Genomic DNA, 20,442 nt, shown 5'->3' with positions numbered 1-20,442 from the left:
TCTAAATACGTTCGGTCTATCAAAGCTTTATGATATTCTTGATGAACATTTTTCTGTCATTTTAAAAAAGTATGCTTATTATCTTCCCACCATGAAAAGACATATGGGGCTGGGGGTGGATGGCGGTACTGAAGGAGAGAACAAGTATCTTGTAGAAATTTGGAGATGCTCTACTTTTTAACATAGTAATTAACTCTATATGCAGCTAATTACAGTGCAGAAAGATAGCATCAAGCCATGGACAAAGAATTTGTGAACATAATGGTCTTTGTTAGCAGCAAAATCATTTTTTAAGGAATGAGTTTTCAGCATAAAATAACTTATTTATTTATTATTTTTTAAAATAATTTTTAAAATTTTTTATAAACATATAATGTATTATTAGCCCCAGGGGTACAGGTCTGTGAATCGCCAGGTTTACACACTTCACAGCACTCACCATAGCACATACCCTCCCCAATGTCCATAACCCCACTAAAATAACTTATTTAATAAAAAATTTACAGACATAGAAAAAGCCATCCATTCGGAAAGCCATATATATAAGGTTGTGAATTGATGAATAATTAAGATTATTTCTGAACACAAGCTGATGCATGAACTTAAATAGCTGAACAATTTAAAAAAATACCAACTTGAGGAGCGCCTGAATGGCTCAGTCGGTTAAGCACCCAACACTTGGTTTAAGCTCAGGTCATAATCTCAGGATCGTGTGCTTAGCATGAACTGGACCCGCATCAGGCTCTGTGCTCAGCATGGAGCTGCTTGAGGATTCTCTCCTCCCTCTGCCCCTCCCCATGCTTGTACTCTCTCTCTAAAATAAAATAAATCAATCTTTTAAAAAAATACCAATTTGAAAAAAATCAGATCAGAGAATCCTACAGAAATATTTTGTAACATTTCTACATGCTCCAAGAAAAACACTTTATTTTAAAGGTCTTTCTCACAAATGTTAGATACCTAGATGGCTCTGCAGATCCCTTATCAAAGGAGAACACATCCTCAATTTAATATACAGCTTTTCTACAACCCAAGCGTATATATATTACATATTTAATTTTTAATTTAGCTTAGAATAAGAGGAGTCCTGATTCTTTTATGTCAGCCATTCATGAACTAGTGACTCTAATTACTGCAACTGTGACATTAACCACCAAGTTCTCTTATACTTCAAAGCCACCGATCATGAGATACTAAAAAATGAATTTTAACAATAACAAATCTGGTGTCAGCAATGACAACCGTGTGATGGGACTTCCAGGTGGGGTGCTCTGCACCTCCCCTGGGGTGAGTCGCTGCCATGGAATCCGTACATTACTTAGAGCCTTGCTGTATGCCAAGATCTGTGCTGAGTCCTTGGCTGAAAGCCGAAGGTCGATGAGACAAAGTTCTAAGGCTCCAGGGGCTGAGAGGCTTGTAGTAGATCTGCTTCTCTGCTGAACTAGCTAGATGTTTCTCGATCATTGTAGCAGGTTGAATCCTGTTGCTCCAAAATTCATGCCCATCCAGAACCTCAGACGATGACGGTATTTGGAAATAGGGTATTTGCAGATGCAATTAAGATAAGGATCAAGATGAGATCATGCGGGGACCTGGGGCCCCAATCCAATGAGGGTGTCCTTATGAGAGACAGAAAAGAACACAGAGACCCATACAGAAGGTAGAGCCATGCGAAGACAGCGGGAGAGACTAGAGTTATGTTGCCCTAAACCAAGAAATGCCAGGAGTCACCAGAATCTAGAAAAGGCAAAAAGGATCCTTCTCGAGAGCCTCCTGGGAGATCCTGGCCCTGCCAACACCTTGATTTTGGCCTTTTGGCCTCCAGAACTATGAGAATGACATTCTGCGGTTTTAAACCACCAAGTTGGTGGCAGTTTCTAAAGGCAGCTCCAGGAAATGAACAGAGCTGTGTTTCTAAGTCCTCAGCTCTCCGCAGAGCTTTGGAATCTAGAGCCTGGGGATCTTTCTCTCGCTCTGCGGAAGGACGAGGTTTTCTTGGCATGGCTCTGGGAAAGCCTACACTGCTAAACTCTAAAGGCCAAGACACTGCTTTGGAACCAGTTTGCCTGGGTTAGATTCCAGCCCTGCCGTTTACTGTGTGACTTGAAGCCCATTACTGAAGCTCCCTCTGTCTCGGTTTTCCCACCCATAAAGGAGGAAGACTATTACCTTCTTTATAGGGTACTTGTGAGGATTAAATGAGTTGATCTGTGAGGTGTTTCAACTACATGTGACACGTGGTTGATACTCAATCCGTGTTATTTATAATCATTACTATACGATTATTATTACGTGACAATTGTTCAGTCCTAGGTTTTGCCACACAGACCTCCTCAGGAGGACACAGGGTGAGCGTGCTCATGGCCCAGAAGAGCGCTGGGCACCGAGCTTGGTTTTCCTGTGAACAGGACTTTCTTCTCTCAAATAAACTGCTCTGTAGGGTGTAGACTTCACACTAAATTAGATCATCCTCGCCTTGGGCCTTTGAACACTTCTTAGCTACATTTCACGTAAGAAGCACAGCCACTCCACCTGGCATGCGCCTGGTGAGGGACCCAGGGGGTGTGTGAGGTTTTCAGGGCTGCTGTGGTAATGCACCACACACTGCGTGCTGAACACAACGAAAGTTTATTCGTGTAGCTTGTGGGGACGAGGAGTTCTAAATCCAGGTGTTGGAAGGGTTGGTTCCTTCCAAAGGTTCTGAGAGTCTGCTAGACTAGAGTCGGCTCCAGCTTGCGGTGGCTGGTGGCAACCCTCTGCATTCCTACCTGTGTCAAGGCAATGCCCATCTCTTCCCTATGTGTTTCTGTGTCTTTGTCTTCTCTTAATAGGACACCAGTCACACAGGACTAGAGCCCACCCGGTTCCAGTGTGACGTCATATTGACTTGATCATCTGCAAAGACCTATTTCCAAAGAAGGTCAACAGTCAGAGGCACTGGGTGGGGGAGGGTTAGGACTCCAACGTTTCCTTTTGGGGGACATTAATTTGACCCATAGCTGTCCCCATATATAAATGAAGCAAAACAAGAGTCAGCAGTCACCAATTTACAGACTTATTAAAAATATTAAAATAGTATCCTTGTCTGAAAGTTTTCACACAATTGAGAAAGGCTTATCTAAAATTAGTAGCTTAAAAAAGTCTTGAAGGATGGCTGTTATGAGAATCTGACAGTGTTTTAAATGTGTGTTTATATTATATCATTATTGGATGTGGACCTACCATCACTCCTTCACTGAATTACCTCATTTTCTTAATTAGCAATGCTCCTTTTATTTTTTAAAATACACATTTTGAAACCAAAGAAAACTGACAGAATGGGAAAAGATATTTGCAAATGACATATCAGATAAAGGGCTAGTATTCAAAATCTAGAAAGAACTTAGCAAACTTGATACCCAAAGAACAAATAATCTAATCAAGAAATGGGCAGAAGACATGAACAGACATTTCTGCAAAGAAGAAATCCAAATGGCCAACAGACACATGAAAAAGTGCTCCACATCACTCGGCATCAGGGAAATACAAATCAAGACCACAGTGAGATACCACTTCACACCAGTCAGAATGGCTAAAATTAACCAGTCAGGAACTGATAGGTGTCGGCGAAGATGCAGAGAAAGGGGAACCCTCCTACACTGTTGGTGGGAATGCAAGCTGGTGCAGCCACTCTGGAAAATAGTATGGAGGTTCCTCAAAAAGTTGAAAATAGAGCTACCCTATGACCCAGCAATCGCACTACTGGGTATTTACCCTAAAGATACAAATGCAATGATCCGAAGGGGCATGTGCACCCGAATGTTTATAGTAGCAATGTCCACAATAGCCAAACTATGGAAGGAACCTAGATGTCCATCAACAGATGAATGGATAGAGAAGAAGTGGTGTATATATACACAATGGAATACTATGCAGTCGACAAAAAATCCAAAATCTTGCCATTTGTGATGATGTGGATGGAACTAGAGGATATTATGCTAAGTGAAATAAATCAATGAGAAAAAGACAATTATCATATGATCTCACTGATATGAAGAATTTGAGAAAAAAGACAGAGGATCACAGGGGAATGGAAGGAAAAATGAAACAAGATGAAACCAGAGAGGGAGACAAACCATAAGAGACTCTTCATCTCAGGAAACAAACTGAGGGCTGCTGGAGGGGAGGGGACTGGGTGGTGTGGGGTGGCTGGGTGGTGGACACTGGGGACAGTATGTGCTATGGTGAGTGCTGTGAATTGTGTAAGACTGATGATTCACAGACCTGTAGCCCTGAGACAAATAATACATTAGATGTTAATAAAAAAATAAAAAAATAAAAACCAAATATGAGGGGCGCCTGGGGAAAAAAATGAAATACACATTTTAGAAAGACAAACCGCATTAACCCAGATCTTTGAAACTAAGCATACGTGAAGAGTTTAATATTTTAATTAAATTAAACCTCTGGAAGATGACTCCTCCCTCCTCTTTCTGGCTCACAAACTGCCTGCAGAATGTATTCAGCTCTTGGGTCAGCATTTACAGGACTCTCCGGTTCCAGTTCAGGTCTCATTTTCTCATTTGAGTATTTCTCCAAAGGCTTCCTATGTGTCGTACGCCTACTTTTCTACAGGATCCTTTTGCTTCTATCAGTTTGGTCTACTGATTGTCATAGTTCAAGGCCTCTGCCCAGTGCATCAACCCCACATGCAATGACTTCCACTCATTCCCCTCTTCTTTCTGTCAAGATCCCTTTCTAGGTGGGGCCCGAACATTCTGCTTTTACCTCTCTGCTTCCTTGTAAAAGAGATGCATCTTCTCATCCCGCTATCGTATTCTGACCTAGGTTATAAATTCCTTGGTTGCCAAAACTATTGGTGTATAGCCTGTCACAATGCCTTGTATACAGCTGGTGCTCAAAATACATTTGTCATTGGTGATGGATTCTTTTGTTCACCTCAGATTATAATTCATTATTTCTGAGTGACTTTGTCAGAAATAATAATGGTTGCATTTAGCAATTTGCATTTATGTTTAATTCATATTAGTTTTACAAGACTGAGGGGTTTAAAGAAGTTTTATTCTTTTTGTATAATATGTATTACTACCATTATTGGAACTTACTGCACCAGTCACTGTTTGAAGCTCTTTACATACACTTGTCTCATTTTATCCCCATAGCAACCTTTTGTACTAAGCATAATTATCTCTATTTTGCAGATGAGGAAATTGAAGCTTAGTGAAATTAAACAACTTTCCCAATGTCACACTGCTGATAAATGGAAAGTTGGAGCCTAGGTCTGTCTGTCCCCAAATGCTGTGTTCTTAGAGTTTCTATAATTTCCCTGTCACAAAAACCTTTTAGGAAACTTCTTAACAACAGAGTCTGGGGCTCCACTCTAGAATTCTGAACCGAAGTCTCTGGGGGAAGAACCTGGGGATTTGCATTTTGACATGCACTTTAGGGAATTTTGTGATCAGACAAATTTGGGAAATACTCAATAATTCGGTATGGCCTACCAATACGTGTAAGTCCCTGTGTTGAATGGTGTCCCATAGATGGTTTGATTTTCATTATGGTTTCAAGGAACACAAAATGTCCACAAATGTTCAAACTGACCAGAGGAAAAAAAGCCTTCAGGTACCTTCCTGCAGGTCTACTATACCCCCAAGGACACCCAGGGTCTGAGGCTGACCTTGCCTTCTGCCCCGTGCCCAGGAACATGGGTTGGTGACCTATGCAGGTTTAGAAGGGCTCCACACTTGGCTTAATGTTCCGCTGCCATTGTTCTGAAATTCCTAATAGTTTCTTAACAAGGGGTCCTGCATTTTTGTTTTGCACCAGGCTCTGTCCATTTCTTAGCTGGTCCTGCCAAGGAGCTGGATACTGGGAAGACACAAACATGTGACCCATAGCACTTACCTTCCCCATCCCAACCTTGCCTCAAGTGGCTCAAACTAGCGCTTAGCAGCTACAGTTCTATACAACTCTCTCCTTCTATGTTCCCCTTGAACAATCAGTGTTTACCCCAGATTGTAAACGATGACATTTAACTGGTGCACTAGGAAGGAGACAGGATATGAGTGGCAGCAAAAAGGGTTGAGATGTGAACGCATCACTCCTGAGATCCCGAGGTTGAAGGGGTGTGGAATGGGCAAGCTGGTGGGAGAGGCATACCCCATCTACTCAGCAGGTCTTACTGGTTAAATACAGGTCTAGAGAAGATGTACAAAGACCTCTGCAAGCAGGTCTACCTGATTATTACTTATAGGCTTCCACCTTATTTTGTAACGTATGTTGTTGACATAATGCAACCATATCTCTTTTTGAAGTACTATTATTTTAGTCCTTTGTCAGTAGGCAAAATGGAGAATGTACTGCATTTCAAAACATAAAGTTAAAATAAAGTTTGAAAAGATTGAAACCAATGAAGTAAGCCGCTAAACACAATTCTACTCTGCAGACAAATTATCCCAAGTAGAATCCATAATGAAATGAAAACTCACATCATAAAAAAAAAAAAATACTTCTTATTCTACATTTATAATGTTATATTCTACACTGTCTTCCTGGCTGATACATGGAGAATTTTATGCAGCAGCTGAGAAAATGTTCTGTGTGCAGTGATATATATACCTAGGTATTTTTTGGTTCCTTCTGCCAATGCAGAACCCACCTTTTCTCTCTCTTCATCTTTAATCTCTTATTACTCTAGGAAGGATCAGAGCAGGCCAACTCCTAGCCACAAGGAAGACTGAATTCCACGTGGGGACAGGTTCTCAGGTTCCGAAAGCAGCCTCTCACTGATGTACTAAAGCTATGAGGTCCAATATGGCAACCACTAGCCATATGGGGCTCTTTAAATTTTAGCTAACTAAAATTAAGTAAAGTTAAAAATTCAAATCCTTGGTCACACTAGTCACATTTCAAATGCTCAGTAGCCTCCTGTGTCTAGAGGGTACTAAATGAACCACACAAATTAAAGAACATTTCCAGCACCACAGTAAACCATTGGGTAGCACTGCTCTAGAATGCCAAGCAACAGGCCAAGAAAGGAAAGCAAAATCCTGATCCTTAGTGCCCTATTTCTCCCCCAGGGGAGAGCTGCTTTCAGAGAGAATAGCTCATCTTCTTTATGGCTTTTTGGGTGAAATAGCATGAACTGAATCTTAAAACACTAGCACAAAAGGCCACAGACTCAAATTTATTATTTAACTCCCTTACCATACATACATAGACTCGTTCTGAATTAAGGATTAGTTCATCATTAATTCAATGTTTAAACTTTTAAATGAGAAAGGTGATTTTCCCCCCTTAGGACCAATCCCTAAACCATGCGTTGAAGCCTGGGATGGATCCAGGCCATCTGGGATACAGAGCATTCTTGGAGTTGACTACAGTGTACCCCTGTCCCCATAGTCTCCAAGGGAACAGGGGAGAGATGCGATCTGACTCCTAATCTCATTTTGTCTTTCTCCCCATCTTTAACAAGAGTTCCTCCAACTACACTGATCTCAGTAGTTTTCAGCCCCCCGTTGGGGTTACCATGGAGTTAAAGGAGGTTCAGGACTGAGGTAACTATAGCAGTAATAAGCACAAATGTGAAATTCTCAGGGTAAGCATTTCTGCTTGTGTGTGTGTGTGTGTGTGTGTGTGTGTGTATGTGTGTGTGTATGTGTGTGTGTGTGTGTGTGTGTGTGTGTGTGTATAAAAGGGAGGGAGTAGCTATATGAAGCAGAAATGGTAGACACTACATTACTTTTTCCTAAATATAAATGTCATCCAGTTTTTTCTGGATTCTCTAATAGGGGGTCCCTGCAGAAGGATGTCAACAGGTCAGAAGGAGGCCTGGCTATTGGAGTTAAGAAGGCTAAGAAGAGTTACAAAATAGTTTAGGAGTTTTCTCAAAAATGAAAAGTGCTAAGAATCTGTACGGTACCTGCTGGATGGCTAGTTTGTGCAAGCACATGCTGAATGCCTCTGGTGGCCACTATCCTGAGAATGTAGACATCTGTCCTCTCTCTAAATTCTCATCAAGCAGAATGTGCAGAATGTGTTGTTTTGTGTTCAACATCAGGGACCTGGAAGTGGCCAACTTGGGGTGTCTCCCTTGCAATGACAAGTGTCCAGGCCTTGATCCCCTTGGAAACGCTGGCTCAGCAAGGAGGGGAAAGGCACCGACAGTCCCTAGGGTAAGTTGCTACGATATAAGACTTGCTGCGCACAGATCCCAACAACAGACACTTTGCCTAGTCCAGTCGGCTGCTCCTGGACTCCCCATACCCAAGATCCCCCAATAAACCTATGTCTCAGCTGCTACCTCGGGTCTTTCTTTTGGCCTCACTGGACCATCACCCACCTTAGGCTTCGCGTCTGCAGGGGTAGAGATGCACAGAATCGATGTTCCGAACTGAATTACTTTTGTTGGTTTCTCTTAGCATATTAAACATAATTTGCTTCTTTGTAATGTCGTAAGAGGAAATCTAGTTAACTGCTCACGAATAAATGACCAGTTTCAGGTATGTTAAGCCCAGAGTAGAATCAATAGCTTGTTCTTTCTCCTTAATCCCATAGAGAAGCAGTAAAGTTTCCTTTATTACAGATGCTACTTTGAGCCTCTGTCTGATTTTCTACAGCTGTTAGAGTGACTTCTTTTGGGGGTCATCAGCATAAGCCAGAAAAATGGTCAGTTTTGCAAAGAAACAACCAAACTTAATTTTGGTGCATCAGACTCTCATTATATTTAAACAATACCAGATGCATTTTTCTATCTGTAGACTTGGAGGATTAAGATGAAGACTTTATCTCTTTGAAATAAATAAATAAATAAACATTAGAAATAAAATGTGCCAGAGTACCTTCTCAGCTCTAATTCTCGGGTCCAGTTGTCTTTTTACAAATTCAATTCCAAGGTGTTAGGTTATTTGACAAAAAGTGCTAACTTTTTACTTTCTGTGTTGTTTTTGGTTTTATTTATTTTTTTATGTAGAAAACCGAGGCAGTTGGAGCTAACTTAGCATCTTTGGTCAAACCATAAGAGTAAGCCAAGCACTCAATGAAAATGAGGTCATCTCATGGCAATCCTGACCTCTTGACTCAGTCACACCCTTATCTCAGGTATGATAATGGAAAAGAAACCAGGGCAGAATATTTGAGGTATATAGATGTCTGATCACAAATCTGTTAAAAACCAGCGGAATAGTTCTGTTAAATAACAGGCCATATTTTAAGTTCAAGCCCAATTTGCATCCTATTCAGTGTAACAGCATTACATTCTAAAGGCCTAAATGCTGTGAAACAAAGTTGATTAGGATAATCTACAAGAATGGAATTAAGGCATACTTAAAAGTGTCAGACATAGGGATTCCAGAAGAGGTTGTCAAGCTATTTCCCTGTTTAAAGCTTAAGTCAAAAAAAACCCTGAACAGAAGACGCACACATAGAATCTTAATGGGCAAATGACTTCTCCTTCATCAAAAGACCACGCTGCCCTTTTTGAGTCTGGTTTCTCTATTCACACTTAAGGACTGAGAGGAGAGTCTCAATTAAGCATCAGTCTAGGAAATGATAATTTCCCCCTTTCGGGCAGCCTGAAGGATTCATTTACTTTAATACCACTGACTATTGGGCCGGCTCAACGAGAAAATGGATGGATGGGCCGTGGGGTCCCCTTTACTTTTCCACTGAGACCATACACGCAGGCAATGGAGCCGTTTACCATGCCAATCGGTGAACACAAATTCAAATGCCCTGCTTCCCAGGCACGTCTCTGGAGAGTTTTGAACTAAGATTTATCTTAAAGACAGAACACATAATGCAATAGGTTAGTATAATTTTTTTTCAATCCCAGTGACTGTAGTAAGATTATTACTTTGGAAGTATCCGCAAACTTCAAGAAGAGGAGGTTTTTAAAGGTTTTCTTCAGTGAAGTTTCTGAGTGTCCAAGGCCTGCAGGTAGCAGGGATTATGGAAAGCCAAGCAGTATCATAAAGCAGGTGAACTGGAACACGGTTTTAATTATGCCGGAGTGAGGTAGTTTATAGCTCACACTTTAGCATCCTAACAATAGGTTCGAAGTACTGACTAATTGTAATTTTGTCAGTAATAACCTTGAGACATGGATAAACAAAAGTGTGGAACAGTATGCTTGGGTCTCTGAGGGGCCAGGGGGGTTAATCTAATTTAGATGAAACAACGAGTTCTATAAATTTAATACTTCCTGTGCATCTTAATTTAGGAATGCCAGAGAAAAATAGAAAAACTAGGCAAAAGAGTTCTTTTTTAACCCTTAATTTGAAGATAATCATCAGATTCAAGGGATTTTCAAGGTACAAAGGAATAAAGGTTTTCAGTTAGTTAAGATGAATAAATGGGCAAAAACCTTGTTGAGGTTAAAAATAGTTGTGTATATAAATCGAGTGACAGCTCCTCTCCTCGACCCCTATTGGCAATTGTCTGTGAAAGTTTTCTGCAATTCATCATGAAGAGCCTCGTGGCACTGCCTCCACTGTTAGCCTGAAATGCTTATTTAAATCTGTTGAGGTTATTTAACCATTCGTATTCATCTAATAAACACACATTTGAGTATCTCGATGCAAGCATTTCCATTGACACTGGGATGTAGGTCTCTGCCTAACTTCCCATCCACTGCTGGGGGTAGGAGCACCAAGAATGCAAACAGATAGAGAAAACGGACTGTGGTGTCATCACAATCCATCTGGTCTTCATGCCACGTTCCTGGAACGGAACTTTCAGGCTCTTAAGATTTTTTGAGTGATGGCCACAGTCACCAAACTGTGGAAAGAGCCAAGATGCCCTTCAACGGACGAATGGATAAAGAAGATGTGGTCCATATATACAATGGATATTACGCCTCCATCAGAAGGATGAATATCCAACTTTTGTATCAACATGGATGGGACTGGAGGAGATGATGCTGAGTGAAATAAGTCAAGCAGAGAGAGACAATTATCATATGGTTTCACTTACTTGTGGAGCATAAGGAATAACATGGAGGACATGGGGAGATGGAGAGGAGAAGGGAGTTGGGGGAAATCGGAGGGGGAGACAAACCAGAGAGACTGTGGACTCTGAGAAACAAACTGCGGGTTTTGGAGGGGAGGGGGTGGGGGATGGGTGAGCCTGGTGGTGGGTATTAAGGAGGACACGTATTGCATGGACTACTGCGTGTGATGCATAAACAATGAATTTTGGAACACTGAAAAAAAATAAAATAAAAGATTTTTTGAGTGAAAGAAGGTCTTTGTTACTCATGGTAGGTCCTGATGTTTTATGCCAATGAGGTGACCAGTGGTGGGTCTTACCTTGTTTCAAGATGGGGGCTGGCTTTGCCAGAGAAACCAACTGAGGGCTTGGAGGGTTGGGCTTTGAGCCAGGAGCTATCAGCCCCAACTCCACCAGGGAGGAGGAAGACATGCTGGAGACTGAATTCAATTATGTGGCCGATGATTTATTCAATCACGCCTACGTATGAAACTCCTCTGAAAACTCTGGACACCCGAAGCTTGGTAAGTTGGTCGGTAACACACACTGATGGGTGGGGAAGGTGATGTGTCCTCACTCCACAAGGAGAGGACAGGAGAGCTTCTCATCTGAGACCCTCCAACTTCACAGTGTGTATCATCCCATTCAGCTACTCTTGACCTGTAACCTTTATGATAAAATTTTAATCTTAAATATAGGGTTTTCCTGAGTTCTGTGAGTCATTCTCGTACATTACTGATCCTGAGGGGATAGTGGGAAGCCCCAAATTTATAGTCAGTTGGTCGGAAGAGCAGGGTGGCCTGGAACCCCCAGACTTGTGGCCCACATCCAAAGTGAAGGCAGCCTTGTTAGGGGACCGTGAAATCCACGCTAATTCCAAGCCCTTAGTGTCAGGATTGCAGACATAATTTCAGATAACCAGAACAAGTCTAACTCTCTTCCGCAAATGGCTTAGAGAGATCACCAGGAAAGTCCATCAAAAGAACAATCATGGAGATTAAATGGACAGAACAAAGTTCCTCCTCTATTTGGGGTCCTTTCACTTCTGCAGAGTGCCAAGTTTAGGGAAGGGATAGAGACAAAGATACAGCAGGACTCAAACAAATCTCCTCTGTGGGATGTGATGATTCCTCCAAACGTGAGCACTATTTGAAAGGACAGGTAGGAAAAGCAGTCACCCCCCCCCCCACACACACACACACAAATACCATATCTACTGTAAAACAGAAATACTTTTTTTCCCTAAACTGTAACTAACTTCACTTCCCATTTTCGAACTGACTCTGTGGCTAAAGTTGAACGGCCCAAGAGCATCAAAGAGCTGATTCTTCTGGGGGACTTGTCCTCTTGTAATTGTTTAAAGTCACTCTGGAGTCCAGAAGACCAAAGCCAAGCCTTCCTTCTTTTCCCCTCTGCTGCCTTTGTAATTGCAGCTGCTCTCAGATCCGCCCAGAGCCCAGAGGGCTCCAGTCCTTTAATGGGAATCAGCCTACTTTTTGATCCTGAACATTTCACTATTTCTGCTTGTTCCTAGAGCTACTCCTCCTTCTCAGCTGGTAGCAGCCCATGGCAACAGTGGCGGAGGTTGGGACATTAAGGAAAAAAAATAGAGGTTCATCATTTCTACACATCATTCTCGATTATTTTCCTGCCTTCTACTGTCAACGAGAAAACTACCTAAGGCAGAAGTAAAAACAAAACAAAACGAAACACAGAAGTTACCAACTTTCTGCCACTGACCCCTTCATTCCCATGCCTGTGGGTTTTCGATCAGGTTTTCCAGACGGTCGATCTCACAGCGGGGGGAGAGTTAAGAGTGCTGGTCCCACGTTATGACACTGCTCGGCTGTTGGGAGGCAGGGACCCGAGGTCAGCGTTCCAGGTCAAAGCTCCCTCTCTGAACTCAACATTAGTCTTGGCCACAGGGAATTACTAAAGATGAAAGCTTATGCTAAACTGTCTCAACGTGCTCTGCCATACACCCGCTGGGAGACCCTGGGCCGGTCACTTAACCTCCCTAGACCCAGGTTCGCTGGTCTGTACCATGCAGGGTCCACCACACTGTTTGATCTCGGAGGGTCCTCTGACTCTGTGCTCTTGCTTGCAGCGGTCCTTGAAGCCACTACACTTAGCTACATTTTGTGGGAAGACATGGGGAAGGGGAAAGGATGGGGAGCACCTTCTGAGAACGATCAAATTATCCACTCGGGGATCAGCTCTAGCACCACGCAAACCTTCTGGCTCCAGGTCTGAAATTTACTGGCAAACCACCCCATAAATCTGGTTGTGTTTTCTCACTGGTACGCTCGAGTCAAAGATGCCACCTCATCCAGGATGTTGGGAGAGTCAAGAAAGAGATGAATACAAAGTGCCTGGTGTACAACGTGCTCTTTGCCTTCCTCATCTCTTCCAGGCTGAGAGCAGCAAAGCAAGGGGATGAGCAAACTCTCTCCTCCTCTCTGGAGCTCAAGTAGTGGCTTCCTTTCCATAATCGGGACGGCATTCTGAACCCAGGTGAGCGGCCGCCCCTCTCTCCTTGTACGGTCCTCCTCTGTGCACGGAGGGTGTCTCACAGCGATGCTCACAGGGAGGTGGTGTGACCCGTGTGTGCGCTGGGCACACCCTGTGGGGAATGTACTCACTTGTATTACTGTTGGAAATGTCTTACCTGTGGAGAAACAAGGTGCGGGTATAGTCATTGCCTTGTCTTTCTTGGTGAGCGAATGGCTGGTTAGGGCTGTGGCTTGTGAGAGACTCACAGTAAAGAGAGCATGCACAACCTTGACCTTGCCCACACAACCTTGACCTTGTCCACACATACGATTACATTTGCAGAGAACTGATGTCCACACTGGTTTGGATGAAACTCCATCACTGGCTCATTTCCTTCACCCCCAGCTTTGTCTCCGCCCTCCTGTGTTCCTGCACTGGATTTGTTGCTTTTTTCCTCATCTTTCCTTCTTGGCCTCTCGGGATCACCTCTGAGAAGCTGGATTTGGATTTGAAACATCCCGTTTGAGCCCAGTACCTGGCTGGCCTACCTCACAGCCACAGTGGGTTTCTGGCATGGACAGGGAAGAAGTCTGGAGTAACACACTTCTGCGAATGGTCTCTACCCACATGTATTGAAAACACTTGCTTTTGTAGCAAACTTGCTGCTAATTAATTTTTTTAAGTCCCTGAATCCCTAGAGAAGATATGGGAAATCTTTAGCTCATAAAGCTGAGAATAAGGCAATTATCTAGCACACACTTTATTTCTATAATTAATTATATTCACTATATATACTACAAACAAGATTTCTACCTCCCAAATCTGAAATATTTTATTTTTGTATGGATTCGACAGAAGGTTAGCAACTCACTGCAAGAAGGATGATTCATTTACATTTGAAAACCGCTTCTACCTACCAGTGGCTGATCCTCTAAATAGTTCTTTTGTTTCTTCTTTGGTGAGGGTGCCTGATTTAAGAGGGGAATTTGTAACTTCACCACACTTTTTATCTTAGTTTAAGCACCCATCACTAGTCATACTTTCAGTTTTATTTAGATTTGAGGTTTTCATTTGAAGGTGTCTTAAAAAAAAAAAAAAATCAACCACCAACACCACCACCACCAAAGCCTCAGAACACTAAACTCTAGAAGCATAAGCATTTTCAGCACTATAAGCGAAATGCAGCAGAGCCCAGTGGAACTCACTGATTTTCTTTAGCATTTGGATTATATGGGTCTATGAGTTCAGATGAGTCACAGTAAAAATGAAACTCAGCAGGCACGATGAAATCAACTGAAACCACTGAAACGGTTGGTCAGAGCCTCCAAAAATTGTTTCGTTCTCCAAGACTGGGGGATAGAATAGGGACCTAATTCAAGACACAGTCTTCCAAGCTGTCATTGCTAGACTCCTCGAATAAAGACATTTTCCAACAACGGATTTGCTTTTTGGAACTGTAGCTTTGTACAGCCTTCAGTAAATGATACAAAGTCAGTTAATCTCTATAAACAACAGGCTAAGGCTACTATGCCACTTTTTAAATTATAACAATTGGAATTTAATCCCCGAAACATTCGTGCTATATTGGTAGCTGGACATGGGTGGTTGGGATAAGACCTAAATGGCTATTTTTTTTAATGACTTAATGAAATCATCAACCAACTCAGGGAAACAACCTTGACCTTGCACAGAGAAAACCGTTTATATGATCTTCTCTGTCTTTCCTCCTGGAGCCCCCCAGAGGTTTGCAAGGGTATACAGAAATTTGTAGTGTAAATGACATTTTAAAAGAAATAGTTTGTTCATTTGTAAACAGAAGGGCTAATATTTTACCTTCCCCACCTTTTGGGGGGCTGTAAATATCGGAGGAAATCAAACATGTTAAAAACTGTAAATTGACAGGATGTGGAACCCTTTCTCATTACTATGCCCCCATTCGAACATACTTAAAGGGAAGGTGGGCACCAAAACTGCTACTTGGCAATTCAGGTACAAGTTATGATGTTCTCAGATGCCTGCAAACAGGGAAGATTTCTCTCTCTCTCTCTTTCTCTCTCTGACACAAGTGTTTCATATAATTGCAATTAAATATTGACTATGCTTTTGGTTCACGTAGTATCAGGCAAAATATGGATTAAGAGTCTCTCTAAAGCTTCAGTACTGCAAAGACACTGAGCTCACACAGTGCCAACAAATAAGACAGCTCTTTGTCTCATCAATGGGTCCTAAACATGTCTCTAAGAACAACAGCCTTGGAAAAGAAATGCAAATAAACATTGAGCGCTAAACTTCTCCTATTTTCTCTTTTGAAATATAAAGTCTGCCAGAAATACACTATTTCACACTCTTTTCTTGGGCATCAGTAGCACTAATTTCATCTTGCAAAATCTAATCTTTTATTATAAAACATTTTGTTCTCCAATACTTTTTCCTGTGCATTTCTCAAAATGGAGTTTAATGTCTTTTTCTTATATCTCAAGAGTATCTAGTAAAGTGCCAGACAAATAGCAGATAAGTAATAAATTCTTCTTGAATACTGATAAATTGATTAAGGGAAACAAGCCAAGATTAGTGATAAGCTGTTAATACACTTGTACATATACTATTTAATGTGGCTGGAATCTTCTCTTGAAGAGTGGTAACAAAAGTTTGCAGAAGTGCGATTTTTATAACTGTCCCAAATTAATCAATTACTTCATGGGGCATCTTTTCTTTAATTCATAGCTAACTCCAGAATTCGAATTAGTGAGTGAGAAATATTTTACATTTATATATTAATGAATAATTATGACATAATGAAACTGATTTTCATCAGACAGCACATGAGAATCTGCCTATTTTGAGAGCAATCCTATCACACATCCATCACACAAAATATTTTAGAAAATGCATACTTATTATTATTTTATGTCAATATCTTCTTCTTAAGCAGTTGAAATCAAATTTCTTATTGCATAGTCCTACTGAGTCTGGGTGGACGAATAAAGTATTATTGTTCAATAAACGCATGATAAAGCACTTTGACGAGCCTCAATTTTCAAGGTAGCATTTTCATTTTCTCTAACTAAGAAAAGAAAAATCAGCACAAACTCCATCTCTCTTTTGTATCAGGAACATTGCCTTGTTTAATTGCCAACAGCCCCAATTTACTGAGTAGTAAACACTGAAGCATGCACCATTACATTCCTTAGGACACCTCTTGGAGTCGATGCAATAATTTATTACATCGAGCAGGTCTCATTCTCCCTTGATTTATGGACGTGGTAATAATATTCCATTGCACAGAATGCTTTGCTAGGAGGAATCCAGATCCAGGCACTAAAATCTTTATGGCCTCCCCAGGAGGAGTTGGGACGCAGGTGGTATTCTCATTACCACGGCCGAGAAAGCGGAGGGGCTTGCCTGAGGTCTCCCAGAAAGTCAGTTATTCAAGGAACACAATCTAGGTCTCCCGGTGCCTAGCACAGAATCACAAAAAGCACAGAACTCCCAAGGGAGTTGCCCAAATCATGTGCACAGACAAGAAGAGGGGAAATGATACCCAGGATGCTCACTGTAGAATCCCCATAGCAACCCGACACCGTTTCCCTCCGACTGCACATAAAGCACATTGAAGGGTATCAAACAACATAAAATCCTAATGGTGCCCTTAATTAGGCGGGATCATCGTTCTAACTCCCTGACCTCCCACAGTCCAAGCTAGCAGCCCCAAATTCCTCTCTGTGGTGCCGAAACCCGAAAGCAAGACGGAGTTACAGAAACAATCCTTGGCTTACAGGGGACCGTGGAGCTCTGATGATGATGAAATTTGATAGCAATAATGTCAAACTTTATATGACCATAATCCAAGTTTACAATGATACATTAAGCCATAATGCTACTATTTATATCACCATAACTCAGTTTATGGTGATATAAATAGTCATGCTAATGGCATTAACAGCAGCACTCAGTGGTATCACAGCTGTTGACTGCCACTTGTCTGCTATTAGCATGGCTATTTATATCACCATAAACTTAGGTAGTCAAACTTGTTACATATGAATATTCAAGGAAGATGGATATCCATGTTTTATGCCCAAATCTAGGTTCCTGTCCTGGAGACTTGATGGCTGTCGCCCTCCTGTATGTATTAAGGTCTATCCAGCTCTCCATTTGGCTCTGTTCTCATTGCATGGTATGTTTCTTTAGGAGTTATAGCAGAGCAAGTCTGTTTCCTGTCATCCTCTGATTTTCTGGGAAACGCTATTTCAAACTGATAAGAAAGTGCAAGCCACAGCTTCTGGGCAAACTTACTGTCTCCTTGGCAGCGCAGGGGGCCCACGCTCAGTTTGGCTTCTGAGCCTTGCCGGTCGGTATCTCCAACTACCACCTGGCTTACTGGCAGGTGGTCTTTGTAGGATAAGAAGCCAGCGTCCTTCCTCCTGAATCACAGGGAAAAACAGAAAAGGATGAGGAGGCTAAATCAGAAACGTCTCTTTTCCGATAATTGTTTCAATTGTCTGGTAAGTGACCACATTCCGATATATGCTCAGAGGCTCACTAAGTAGAACCACAGTCAAAGAGTTGTTCTCTCTTCCATCAGGTGGTCTCAGGATGTACTACCCAGGAGCAGCCGTGGCATCATTGCTCTCTGGAAAACGGAACTGACATCCTGATTTCCAGACAGTCCCAACTAATAGGTTGTATCCTATTCTAGAGTGGGAGCAGACTCCCACACTGCATGAAAAACACACGCCAAACGCTTGAGCACGCAATGTGTTTGCTGTTGTCAGGAAATCAAAAGTTCAACGAAGTCAACCTGATCTCTTGGATAACATATGAAACAAAACTCTATTAAAAAACCCCTTTGTCTCCTCAATTGCTTCAAAGCAGTTGGCTTTCTTCCTTGCTGTGCATCAGCTAAATAAGGGACTTTTTTTTTCCTTCCTCTTTTCTTGTTTATTTCAACAACTGAAAGAGTTTATGTGAAGTTTTCAACATAGAGCAGGGGCTCACCAAGTGTCTATTTCCATCTAGAATGAAGAGTGAAGATTCAAGCCTGGTCTGGTTTTTCTCTTGGATTCATTTTCCTGCTTATTCTATACTTATCATGTTTCAGGTCTCCTAACTCTACCCTGTACCCACCCTAAAGAAAGGAAGGGGAGCATAGAAATCTAGGAGATGAGCCCAACATGACATATGGTGCAGGACAGACTTCACCTTAACCAGAGATCCCTGTCCCCTCATCCTTTTTTTTGTGCTGCTGTGGTTGAGAAAACCCCTCATTTGGGGCTGGATGAATGGGAGGCACAAATCGTTATAAAGTCATTCCACAAATTTACCCTTTTGTATGATTTTTTTTTTTTGGCACTGTGCAGTGTGAATATAAATAACAATTTTGAAATTGTACATACAAAAACTGACTTTGGATGATAGCAGATTGTGAGAGGCCATTCAACAATCAGGTTAAAGATTTGTCTTTCACATCTTTTGGCAAATAGTTCAGAAAATTGAGGGGAACCAACTTGGAAGCTTGCCTTTAAAATGCTATGCTGTTAGGAATAGTTACTTATCCTTCCAATCTTCTCAAATGTCAGCGAACACACACTCCCTCATGGGTCAGGATCCACGGAAAACCCAGGAAGGAGTCAGAATTCAGCCAGCGGGCCTCAAACAAGTGTATTTTTACACTCCTTTAGTATTTTCATTGCCCTTGAGCTTCCAAAATAATGTTTCTTTTTTAAAAATTTGTTTATCAACTGAGAACTAAGATCATGATTCTTATTGACATTGTATCTACTGATGACCTGGCCTCAAATACCTTGTGCAATATTTTGCAAACCCAACTTCTTTTATTGGAACTTCTAGAGAGGAAAAAAAAAGTCTGCCATTAAACCCGATACGTAGTGTTTCTTAAAGCAACAACAAGTGAAAACACTTTTTAATGACACACTGGAGTCTGACAACCTCCTAGGAATGATGTGTGTTCCTGTGGAATTTCAGGCTGATATTCTCCACAAGTTCATTATCACTTAGAATTACATGATTCTAGATCAGGAGTCTGAACTAAGTGCTAACAACTATTCATCTCATTGCCTGTTCTCTTATGGCCTATGAGCCAAGAATGATCTTTGCATATTAAGGAACTGGAAAAAATCCAGAGGAGAATATTTTGTGTCATGTGAAAATTACATGAAATTCAAAGTGAGTGTCCATAAATAAAGTTTTATTGAAATGTAACCTTTTTTTTTTCAGCATATGGTCTATGGTGCTTTACATTATAATGGGAAAGTTGAGTAGTTGTGACAGAGACCATATGGCCCTTGAAGCCTAAAATATTTCCTATCTGGCCCTTTATAGAAGAAATCGGCCAACTCCTGCTCCTGATCATCAGGGTCCATTTTTCCTTTGGGAATTTATTGAGCCAATATTCCACTGACTATCATGGTGGACTGTCTGGTAACTCATCCCCATAGTTGAATGTGGGGTTAGGGAAGAGACAGGGGAATATCTCTGAGCTGGGGAAAGAAACATTTCAGCTAAAATTATTTAACTGAACAGTGAGAAATAATTTAAACTTTGTTAATAATTAATGTTTTGATTGACTTCACTATATGGCAAGCAGTCATGCATCAGGACGCTCAACATCCATGCCAATACTTGCTACTGTTCGTTCATTTATGATGAGTGAGAAAGTGACCACTTTATAACAAAATTTGTGCTAATGTAAGAGCAACTTGAAAACAGATATTTGGGACTATCCCAATCATTATGTGATCTTCTTGATGACACTGGATGTGTGTAACCTTTTAAGAATTTACACATCTACACAGGTTAACAACTTAGAGACACAACTTTTAAATCTTTGTAATAATATCATAAATGGAGAGTTCCTTTTAGATACAATTAGATCTCCTGAAATGTTGAGGTTATTTTTAAGTTGCGAGTTCAAAGAGAACCATAATGTTTTATTCTCATGCA

The 20,442-nt window shown here is 41.4% G+C and overlaps 1 protein-coding gene across 1 annotated transcript in view; it reads right to left on the bottom strand.

The window, feature by feature from the left end:
* Nucleotides 1–20,442, bottom strand: part of CNTNAP2 (contactin associated protein 2) — a gene marked incomplete at both ends in the record, with an annotated part of 1,866,690 nt that overhangs the window by 244,663 nt on the left and 1,601,585 nt on the right. Inside the window, 1 exon segment of the mRNA XM_080819035.1 lies at nucleotides 17,776–17,903. Within this exon segment, the coding sequence (XP_080675161.1) occupies nucleotides 17,776–17,903 (128 nt within the window).

This window comes from Martes martes, assembly GCF_963455335.1.
Source record: "Martes martes genome assembly, chromosome: 11".
NCBI classification, from domain to species: Eukaryota; Metazoa; Chordata; class Mammalia; order Carnivora; family Mustelidae; genus Martes; species Martes martes.
The sequence above is the reverse complement of the archived record's forward strand: the minus strand, read 5'-3'. Positions and strand labels throughout refer to the sequence as shown.